Here is a 12,206-nt window from a genome sequence, read left to right on the forward strand (position 1 = left end):
TATATTATATAATTATTATTTATAAATTCTTTATTTGCATAATACATTCATTCAAATACATTTAACATGACACACATACATTCACAATAATTTTACATAAAATTAATAACAAATCCATTTACTATTATAAATTATTATTCAATGTAAGTAAAACTAGTATGAATTATTTGTCAAGCATGGGGGCTAGGGCCACTATTAAATTAAATTATGCAAGTGGCCCTCCATTTTACTGTTTAATCACGCGCGTAACGTAACGTAATGCAGAAATTGTTTCTGATTTAACAATTATACAGTGATCGTGTCGGAAATTTTATGATATTTATAAATATATATCATATTAATATAAATACAAAAAAAAATAATATGTACTGCAAGAAATATGTTATTTAACGTAGGAAACGCATTGCATGCAAAGAGATACAAAATAATAGTAACCCATAAACATCATATATCTTGAGACATTTAATTCTAATTCCTTCAAGTCAGAATATCACAAGCTTAGGCTAAGAACATCACCCAAAAAACAAAAATTTACTAGCATGGCTTGATACTTCGATGATCGAGTTTGCTTTTTTATTCTTGGATTTGAATAGAATCAAATGTGTGTGTGATAGATAAATAAAATTATAATTTTATCACTGTTTACTCTTATTAGTATCTTCCAACAGTCACTCATCAAATACATGCATATATATTATCGTTTGAATGTCTGCAAAAATCTGGGCTGGGCTCTTCTTGTAAAGGAATCTAACACCCATTATCTACACTATTATATAAGTAATTAAACTGCCCTAAAAAAAATTTGAATGATACACAAAAGTATCTATTTGTCACTATAAGAAACTATATACAGAGACTATCCCTTGGAAATTAAACCAAAAACATGTTACAAATCTACAAAATCGACCAAGTGCTGCTATTATTCCACATTTTAATTTTAGAATCCATTTAAAGAACGGTTATATGATTACCATGTGGTTTTATAATTGGAACCACATAGTGTAATCATATGAACATAATGATCTGCCTTTTTACAGCATAATGTCTCATAAAGGTATCATTTTAACAGTACTTTGTATATAAAAGTCATCATCTTTCTATGAATGAACTGTCTCTTGCTATGGAAATATCCAACCAAACCAACAACAGGTTGGGCACAAACTATAGATGATTTCTTTTATCTCCAGTCCACTATGCCACAACAGGACAAAAAGGGGGTGCATGATTATAAAAGCTTTTATCCTATTTCATCCTTTTATGGGTCAATTGTCCACTATTTTGTTGGAGGCTTTTCTCTGTATTTTTTTTTTTTTTTTTAATATAAGCTGTCTCTGGTTGTAGGGCACAAAAGGAACCATATCATTCTCCATAACTGTTCAACTATGAAACTTCTGCAACCATTTCGCCGTACCCGTCAAGTAAATTTGCTTCAACTTACAGTTGTATAAGCAGTTTCTTCCTTCTTAGCTGCAACCTCATATTTCATCATCTGAGCTTCGTTACTCTATTCACTCAGTGACGATGAAAGATCTGAAACTGCATCACCTGCGTATGAAAGTAATTCCAGTTAATTGCTGTCCAAGAGATGATGTTACAAGATTTCCAATCACAACATGAAAGATTGTATTAAAAAAGGCAAAAAACAAAAACCGTGGTGACTCGCGTTGGGTGATCCCATGCCAATTTCAAATCATTGTAGCAAGATAGCCCATGTCATAAAAATGTCTAGTTCTGTTTTTCCAAGATCGATGAAACTTAGTTTGTCTCATGATGATTGAAGCAGTCATCAGTGTCAGGATGCATTTTCATATCCAGATGATATAAAAGAGATTATGCAAATATTCTTGGGAAGCATTCCCGAGGATGTCTCCATTGCCATTGGAACGGATAGTAGGCACAACATATGAACCATGAAAATTATAAAAGATATGTGAATATGAGGTCGAGAATCTGTACCCAAGAGATCGTGAATATGAACCCCAAAAGTTTGAAATAGCTCACGACTACTTAAGGCCTATTCTACATGCTACTCACTGACTCTACACCAAGTAATAGCCTAGTAATGACCTCCCTCCACCCTAAATTAAAAACAATAATAAACACACACACACACACACTCTTGAGTGGGTGTATAATCATACCTCATTAAAATGTATTCTAAGAGTCCAATGACCATGACCAAATGAAAAGTCATTTTGTTTCTGTTAAGAAAGGATATATTTCTAATCCCTCCTTAGCTAATTTCATGTAACCAATTGAAAAATTTGGCGCAAATCTATGCTTACTTGAGGATAACTTATGCTTGCAAAAATAAACAATGGGAAGCATAGACCATGAGGGGATAAGATAGGTCACACGGAAGTAACCTTGCCTTTGTGACAGTCTGTTCCCACATTTCAACATGTCATCCATGTAAAGTTAAACATGAGCAACAAGAGGAGGAAAACAGTTAAGAGAGATAAAAGATCCCATAGGTTCTGTCACCTCTGTTAGGAACAGAACCTATTCTCTGACTCAAATGTTTGCAGACCAAGCCTTGTGAGCTTGATTGAGTTTGGGAATAGCCAAAGATAAAATTAGCTTAATCTTCTTGAAGGCTTTGGAGTACATATATAAATTATAGCTTTCAATGGTCTAGTATCTTTGTCTTCAGTTTCTTTAAAATATCAGAGCAGCTACCCCACCCCTCAAGGCACCAAAAAATGTAAGGCAAAGCGGGAAAACATAGAAGGTAACTACAGCCAAATGAAAAAAATAAATGAGACTGAATAAGGATGTGTTTTACCATGCATTCTCTTCACAAATCGTTTGAACTCCATAAAATTGCGTTTCTCCATAAGAACAGGACTGAGCCTCAAGTAAGTAAAAGCTGATAAATGTCTCCCGTCTGGATCATTTCGGGGCTTTGCGTTTTCCAATATCTTATTATAGCCCTCCCTATCATAGCAAGGAAGAGCATTCTCACTTGCAACTGGTATGCTAACATCCCATGCAGCATTAAGTACCTGAAGTCTAAATAGATCAGTCACAGGCAGACTTTGAAAGCCTTATTATATGCAAATGATTATCAACTAGAACTCACTGTCACGATCATGGTCAATATGGTTTTATCTAAGCTTAATCTCATCACAAAATCACATGCATTTCAAGCATACCAATGTATTAGAGAGGTCATTTAGGAAAATGAATGGTAAAATAGTAAAGAAAATATACCTTAAGAAGGGAAACTCAAATGTCAGAAAAGGAGCACAATATGTTTGAATTGGTAAAGCAATCTACCACAAACTGACACACTTGGAATTGCTTTTCTTTCTTTTTTTTTTCAAGAAAACGTTAAATTTTTGTGAAAGGTTTCACAAGAACACCAAATTTTAGGTGCCCCGGCAAGGAAGTCGAATTGGAACTGAAAAAGATGAACATGTTTGGTGTAAAAAAGGATCAATTTGAGGATGAGTAATAAGTCAATTAATAGACAATAGCTTAATATTGGTCTACAGGTAAGGAGTAAAGACATCAAACGAGTCGAGTTGCATGCAACCGCCAGTGCCCGACCATTGGAAACAACAATTCTGTGAGATTTATAATATTAATTCTGATAATAATTGCCTTTTTAAGTTAGAATACAACTGGTTTACAACCATTTTATACCATTATGTGGTTAAAAAAATAAACTGATTCATATATAAAAATATATTAATTTTAATTTTAAGGAATAGTTGTCAAAGGTACAAGGAGCACTGAGGTGCAAATTAGTGCTTGGGGCCTAGGCATGAGGTGTGAGGCAAAGTGTGAGCCTTAGGCACGTGAGGCAAACATTTATTTAAAATGTTATAAAATACTTACATGCTATTCTTTTCAAAGTAGACCCATGAGAAAATAGTTGCAAACTTTTCAAATCATAAATGACAAATAACCAACTCTATAATAACAACTAATATTATTGCAGAAAAACAATTAGTTTCCTTTGCAATTAGTTTTTTCTAATTGCAAAAGAGATTAGAGGAAAGAAAAACTTAATAGTAGATCACTACAAGTAAAAATTACAAGGAAAAAATTAGTTTTTCTAATTTCTTTTGCAATTAAAAGAAAGAAAAAAATTACAGTAGAACATGAAGCAAAAACCATTGCAGAAAAATAATTAGTTTTGTTTGCAATTAGTTTCTTTCAAATTGCAAAAGAAATTAGAAGAGAAAAAAATCAATACAATAAACAATGAAAACAATTTTTCTTGTGAATTGCAACAAAAATTAGAAGAAAGAAAAAAAAAATGAGTAGAACATAGTGAAAAACAATTACAACAAAGAATTAGCTTTTTCTAAATTGCAAAAGAAATTAAAAGAAAGAAAGAAAAATAAACTAAATGCAGACATGAGTAATTCTCCTATGAGTGAACATCACTATCAAAGGATCTTGGCAGCAAGTGGGAGATTCAGCAAACCTTCGACTTACATTCCTAAGTTAGACTTTCACTAATATACAAGAATATGCAATCAAATCAACAAGAAATAAGATCTGAGATAACAAATGAACAAGAAATAGGCTTTTAATACACTTATATATATGAGGCATGTGCCTCATTAGCCTGTGCCTTGCATGAGGTGTGCACCTCATGCACCTAGGTAGTGCCTCAAGGATGGCGCTGCGCCTTGGGGATGATGAGGCGCACAAAGCTGTGCCATTGACAACTATGTTTTAAGGTGAAAGTTTTAAAAATAAAAAATATATCATAGTTTTAAAATAACAAAATAAAAAAAGCTTGCAGTTAAGGCCCACAGACTATTGGATTGGCCTGGCTCATCAAGTTACAAGTTGGTCCAAAAAGCTCCGCTAGTTCATTTGACATTTGTAGTGACGAGCAAATCAGTAGTGGTTATTGAGCATCAATGTGAGTTAAACATTGAGTGAAATTGAAAAGTGAAAACAAAAAATGACACGAAGTTTTTTGTGTTCAAAATTTTGAAAATTTTTGAAAACTTTTCAAAACAAAATTAGGTAAGCAAACAGAATTTTCTGTTCCTGTCTACAAAATTTTGAAAACGAAAACAAAAAAAATTGAAAATGAAAGTGCAATCAAACAGGCCCTTAATAACTCACCTGCCAAACTAATCCCTCAGGGTCTGCCAGTGCCTCTGGAAAGTCTTCATGCTGGTCCAATGTACGCAACTCAACACATGTGAAGTTTAGAGCAGCCTCATGATTCTTTAACATTGCTGCAATTTGAGCATAGCCATCACGATTACAAGGGTTGTAAAAACCAGCAGTCAACTCAGCAGCATGGCTTGCTGTCTTGTACCACCAATGAATACCTGATAACTGATCACCAATCAAAACAGATAAAAGCAATTTTGAAGTTTTAGCAACACAGAAACAATGAACTTCACCATAATCCTCATTTTGCAAAAAGAAATTCATTATTCATTTTCCTGGTGAAGAACAATACTCATGGAGTTGACTCACCTTTGCAGCAATGCAATTGCCTTCAAAAGCCAAATTTGCCAGAGCTAGGACCCGATCACCATGATCAACCAGAACCTGGGAGTACCAATTGAGGAAAAATCTTCCATAATAGCTATCATACTCGCCTCCATCACAAAAGAACCTGGTTTCATGAGGTCGTGAATTATAAGAACCTACATTATCTGGTCCTTCCCCCCAAAATGAATGCCCTCTCACTTCTGCTGCCTTCCTCAGACTCTTTAACAAATACTGATCATAACACTGCCAGAAACAAAAAGTCCATGAAAATTTATGTAAATACATAGAGATGACCAATTACATGAGCTAATCAGAGAAAATTCAATGAGCGATAAACATATTAAAGGTGTATATGTGCAACCATCAATAATAATTTTAGTATGATAAAATGCATATCACAAATTGCAAATAAAGAGATCCTCTCATAAACAGTAGAAATCTTATACAAAGATTAATGAAATTACCTGGAATTCCCCAATGCCAGGATATTTCCAACCATAATTTGCAGGATAAGAGGGATACCGGAGCTCCCCACATGGCCCTAGTCCAATTTCAATCTCAGAGATGATACCATTCTCGAAGAACTCATCAAATTCTACCCGAAAGCTTCTCATGTAGTCAAAGTAAACCTTCACCAAATGATATGCTTGAAGATTATGATTAAAAATAAAGCTTCAGAGGAAAGGAATCTTCAGCATTAGTCATAGAACTTTTGAAGTTGATCATAACCCAAATGTGGATGATGGGGTGCATTTTTATCTCTAAAAATAATGAAACTGCTAGCCGGAAGATGGAAAAGTGTTAGTTGGAAATACTGATAGCAGCAGCAGCAGCAGAGAACATGTAAGGTTGCCAGAAGGTTGATCACAATTAATGTTAGATATTGAGAAACAAATAATATGATTAAGGCTATAAATATCACAGAAAAAATTTCAAACTTTATATTTACATTTATACCTAGAGAAAACAACAAATTTCAATACCTCAAGAGCAGTTCGACCTCTTAAAACCCTCTCCTTGTCAATTCCCCAAGTCAGACATTCAGGGTTGCGCCTTCCTTCTCTGTCTGTAAAATATATATCAGGATTTCTTAGACCTATTTCTGTCACCCATTTGGGGAGAGGAATATGAACGTCATCACCAACATTGCCTCCACATTCATGAAACGACATAACAACCTGTGCCATTCTTTTAATGCTCAATACCAAGCTGTGAAGTTGATAAATCAATTATAGAAGAATGCTCATACTTATCGCAATGCTTCGTGTATATTCATTTTCACCTTGGCTTGAATCTTTTTTTTTTTTTTCCCCACATTCCATGAAGGTGGAGAAAAGGGCATCTCAGTAAATATGAAAAGATAGAAGTTACATATTTTATAGATGTGCTTGAAAAAGAATCAAATGAAATAGAGCAAACATTGAAAAAGATGAAGAATAGTCAGGCAGTTGAACTAGGTGATATCCTCAAAGAAGCATGAAAATGTATGGGAGAAAAGGGAAATTTTTGGTTAATAAAATTATCTAATGTGATCCTTAGATCAAAAAACATTTCAAACAAGTGGAGAAAGATCACTTTAGTGTCTATTTATAAGAATAACGGAGATGTTAAAAGTTGCTAAAATTATAGAGGAGTCAAGCTAACAAGTCACTCTGAAACATTTGAAGAGGGCAATTGAGCAAGGTTAGTGAAAAAAACTAATGTATTTGAAAGCCAATTTGGTTTTATGCATGGTAGATCAACAATGAAAGTTATTTATTCATTGATACTGTTGAGAGTAAAAATAAAAATATAAAAAATAAAGTTAACTCTCTACTCAGCAATATAAGCTTTTAGATTATATGATGGTTAATAATTTAATATGGTATTAGAGCAGGTAAAAGTCCTGATTTTAAACATCATTGCTATCCCAATATTTAGTTCATCACCAACCCCAACTAAAACTATCGACAAGGGATATTCACTTGCTTTCAAAATTGCTTCAACAATTCTCTTTTCTCGAGGGCTTGGTTGGCTATGGTTTGTATCAACACTTCTAGTAACCTATCCATCCAATAAAACATAGTATTGGACATCACTTTTCTCAACAATGGTGATAGCCATTTCACTTATAGGAACAAATCATGTTGGCCCTATGAGTCACAGTTGAAGGACTAATACCATCTCTGCATTTCACCAAATCCATTGCAGAATCTCTCACTTGGATAAAAATTGGAAGTCATCCTCCATGAATTCATTAGTGCGTGCCCTCCCAATGATTACTTTAGGGAGGAATGTAACTACTATAGTTTCTCAACCCAAATTGTGCATAATAAGATCACAAGCTCTATTATAGTCTGTTGGAAGCATACGTAAAAGGTTGCATACGTGTAAGAGGTAACAACAGGTTAAACTTCTAGATGAAGAAGGAATCCTAGATGAAGAACTGGGATAAAAGTGATCTGCTAAAGATATTCAAGACCTACCTGTCACGAACCTAGGGTTCGTGATGGGTTAGAAGAGGAATTGGGGAATGAAATCAGAATTGTAGGAGGGGGAAATGGGGCAGAAATGGGGGGAGAAATCAGTAGAAAGGGAGAGAGTAATAGAGAGAAACGAGAGGGAGAATTGGAGAGAAATGTAGAGAGGAAAATAGAGATTCAATATCAATTTTTCAGCATACATCCCCTCCATTTACATCAGCCTTATATAGGCATATTTGTCCCCTAACAGCCTTGCACATGCAGCCATGTGCACCTAACTAATTGCTAGAATATCCTTAACAAACTATTCTACCCTATTACAATAATACCCTTTTTATTACTCATAGGGTCATGACAATTCCCCCCTCCATAAGAGAGTTCTTGTCCCCAAGAACTTGCCGCAAGTAGCCATTGCTCTTCATCCAATTCCAACCTTTTCTATGCGCATAATCCTCCTTTCTTTTTTTCTACTTCTAGGTCTCTTCTTCTTCATTCTTAGGTTTTCAAGACCAATTCCAAGTATGAATTGGCCCAGAATTTCAATAGGGACAACTTCATTACCATCCAAAACAAGTAAGAAGGGCAGATCTTTAGCCATTGTTGTTGTTACTCTATCCCCATTCAACCCACAGCCATGTTTTGCTGCAGAAATATCAAAAGCAACCTCAAAATGCAGCAATGAGGTTTGTATTCTTTCCTTGAATACTCATACCAAGGCTGTTTGTGAGCATTAACATTAGGAGCTGCTGCAACTTCACTTCCAGCCAACGATTGCTCAATAATTGACACCTGACCAAGTGTTTCAGCACTAGTAAGAGTGCTTGAGAGGCTGTCAATTGATTGAGTGTCATTCTCCAATCCCTTTTCCTCACTTTTTTCTTCCTCCTCCTCTTCCCCTTCTTCCTTAAAGTTGGACTGCTCTTGTTGCAGAATCCCAAAAACATCACCATCGAGAACTTCTTCTCCAAAGGAATCGATGTGTTCCTTTAATTCTCCTTTTGCCCACACACCTTGTACCAAACCCCCGCAAAGTCTGCTATTGCTGCCAGCATTGTTATTATTGTCACCTTTCTTGTCCATTCCACCTAGGCCGACATACTTCTTCCACTCCATATTGGAGGTAGGCAGTGAATCTGCTTCTTGCCTCCTAAATTTCTCCTTCGACTGCTCCATTTTAAGGAATTCATCTTTGTTAAAACTTCCATGATAATCATCAAAGTATTCCACCGGAAAGTTGTAATGATACTTCTTAATAAGTATCATCGCAAATTCTTGCAACTTCTCATGAAACATTCGACTGAATTCCTTGCATTCTTCATCAAATCCACTGCTGGTTCCTTTGTCCAATTGATTGATCCCCTTCTTATGTTCCTAGTTGCTGCCAACTGAAAATGCAGCCTTCTTTGGCTGCCATTGAGGCTCCATTCCAGCTGAAAATGAAGCATTCTTTTGCTGCAATTTAGGGCTCATTTGCTCCATGTATGCACTGCTCCCCTTGGCTGCCTTTGTTTCCCTTTGCTCACAACCTCTCCTAACTTCATGAGTAGGACACCCCACTGAAAATGCAGCCTTCTTTGGCTGTCATTGAGTCTCCCATGGCCTCATGTACGCACTGCCTGCCTTGGCAAAACTTTCGCTAGCAGAACGAGACACAGGCCAAGAATTTGGAGCGCTGTCCACCCTGCTTCGCCTCCCAAATTCAAACGTCTGAACGAAGGGTTGCTCTCTCTCTTGGAATTTAATCATATCAGCTGGCAATAGACTAAACAGATCGAACTTTACCTGGCTACGTTGCCGACGATGTCTGCCTCCCGAACTCCAACCCACAATGCAATGACAGTCGTCTATCAACCGGACATCGGAATCAATTTCCGGAAATCAGCCTTCTGGAAATCAGCCTGTTTCTACTTCCATTATCCGTAGAAGTATATAATTGCCGGACTTGAAATCACAACCAAACCGACTCACGATCACTTATGTCCACGGTCACCGTCAAAATTGCCTTCAATTATGACGCAAAATTCCTCCAAGTCGACTCGCCTCAAACGGAATCCGCAGAGATTTGGGTTGGCTTCGCCTCCCTTGCTCAATTGTGCTGCAACTAACAGAATTCTCCAGAATTGAGAATTTGATGGCTACAGTATTTTATGAATTGGCTTCCAATTCCGCCAAATCTGCTTCGGCTTGCTGACCCACACTGCCCAGCCTCGGAAATAGCCGCAATCCACCTGCTCTTCTACTTCACAACAATCGCCCAAGACTAGCGATTGCCTCACCACAGCTAGCGATCTTCCGTCCTCTAGCAAAATAAACCACTAATCAACGGATCCGATTCCGCCTTCTTGTTCGCCAGTTGCAGAAGTCCCTACACTCATCTCGCGTCGCCTCCTGATCAACTACAGCAACTCGGAAAACAATAGCAATTCACCCTACTGTTCCACCTTCAATAGTCGCTTTGATTCCGATCCAATACCTACTGCACCACTCTGATTTGACTTTAGATTCAACTCAGTATCACCGTCAACACTCTCCTAGCTTGTGTCCTCTTCAATTCCGAGCAAGATTTATTAAAATTCGCTGCCGTTCATCAACATCTTGCCTCGCCCATTCCGAATCTATTGCTGGATCACCTTCGATGGACTCCGATTGCGAAGGCTCCACAGTTCGCGTTGCCTCTGATGCTGTCCGCGTCGCCAACTTCAGCGGATCTCCCGTCCCAGTCGTTCTCTCTAGTCGCGAATCCTCCTCTGGTTCTTCCTACCCACTGGTTGCGTTTGGTAATGGTCGCGACACCTTCCTCGCCCCTATCGTCAACTCCAGTGGAGCTCCTGCAACCTGTCTTCCGCTTCAGTCGCACACACCTAGGCCGTCTGCTTCACCTTCGACGAACTCACGCTCGTCTTGGACAGTCGCCACACTCCCAAGTCCAAATCGCGACCTCCTGGCTGTTCGCATCAACACCAACGGACTTGCTATCACCTCGGAACTTCTGCCTATTCCGTTTAATCACTGAAATTGATTTCAGCAGCCTTTGAAACGAATCAGAACCACCGCCAAGAACCGTTGCTCTGCTTCGGCTCTAGCTGGTTAGCACTCTGGACTTTGAATCCAGAGACCTAGGTTCGACTCCTGGTGGAACCTCCAAATCGGATCAAACACTATTGAATTTACGAACTCACAGCCGAGGACGACTGCTCTGATACCAATTGTCACAAACCTAGGGTTCGTGATGGGTTAGAAGAGGAATTGGGGAATGAAATCAGAATTGTAGGAGGGGGAAATGGGGCAGAAATGGGGGGAGAAATCAGTAGAAAGGGAGAGAGTAATAGAGAGAAACGAGAGGGAGAATTGGAGAGAAATGTAGAGAGGAAAATAGAGATTCAATATCAATTTTTCAGCATACATCCCCTCCATTTACATCAGCCTTATATAGGCATATTTGTCCCCTAACAGCCTTGCACATGCAGCCATGTGCACCTAACTAATTGCTAGAATATCCCTAACAAACTATTTTACCCTATTACAATAATACCCTTTTATTACTCATAGGGTCATGACACTACCCGATACAAAATTGTAGAATAGATAAGTTGATAGTTGTTGTTATCCATAGCAATAAAGTAGGATATTTTTTAGGAGTTTTAGTATGTAGGTCTTTCCTTAGTTAGTCAAACAGTTTACGGGTGAAAGAATTATTTTCCCTTAACTATTCTTTCATGGTATCAGAGCCAAGTCCTTGTGATACCTGATTGTAGGTTTCAATTACCTCAAGGAGAATTAAGTCTACGGGATGGCAGAAAAACACTCGGCCAGTGAAGTTTCTACCACCAATCCTCCTCCAGTGAGGGATTCTCATGTTCCAACTGTTTCAACAGCTATTGAAAGTCATTCTCTCTAGATTACACAACACAAGCTGAATGGTACCAATTTCAGTAAATGGTCCCAATCAATCTTGCTAGTTGTTAGAGGAAAAGGGAAGAAAGGCTACTTAACTGGTGCCGTTTCAAAGCCAAGTTTAGAATCAACAACTTATGGCATATGAGAGGCCGAGAATGCCATTGTTATGGCTTGGATGGTTAATTCAATAGAACCTAAAATTGGAAGAACCTACCTATTCTACAAGACAGCTTGTGAGATATGGAAGGCAGTCCAAGAAATCTATTCAGACCTAGAGAATACAGCCCAATGCTTCCAAATCAGATCACTTATTTGAACAACAAGACAAGGTACCAATTCAGTTATTGAATATTTCAATACCCTAACAGAATT

The 12,206-nt window shown here is 37.4% G+C and overlaps 1 protein-coding gene across 1 annotated transcript in view; it reads right to left on the reverse strand.

Annotated features, from left to right (window-relative positions):
* Positions 1-1,057: 1,057 nt before the first annotated feature.
* LOC127801942 (beta-amylase 2, chloroplastic-like) overlaps positions 1,058-12,206 on the reverse strand; it is a 32,324-nt gene continuing 21,175 nt past the window's right edge. The window contains exons 4-9 of the mRNA XM_052337487.1: positions 6,459-6,653; positions 5,940-6,104; positions 5,458-5,718; positions 5,095-5,313; positions 2,786-3,005; positions 1,058-1,545 (exon numbers count right to left, since the gene is read on the reverse strand). Of these exons, the coding sequence (XP_052193447.1) occupies positions 1,505-1,545; positions 2,786-3,005; positions 5,095-5,313; positions 5,458-5,718; positions 5,940-6,104; positions 6,459-6,653 (1,101 nt within the window). The 3' untranslated portion in view covers positions 1,058-1,504. The remainder of the gene's footprint in view (positions 1,546-2,785; positions 3,006-5,094; positions 5,314-5,457; positions 5,719-5,939; positions 6,105-6,458; positions 6,654-12,206) is intronic.

This window comes from Diospyros lotus, chromosome 5 (genome assembly GCF_014633365.1).
Source record: "Diospyros lotus cultivar Yz01 chromosome 5, ASM1463336v1, whole genome shotgun sequence".
Taxonomy (NCBI): Eukaryota; Viridiplantae; Streptophyta; class Magnoliopsida; order Ericales; family Ebenaceae; genus Diospyros; species Diospyros lotus.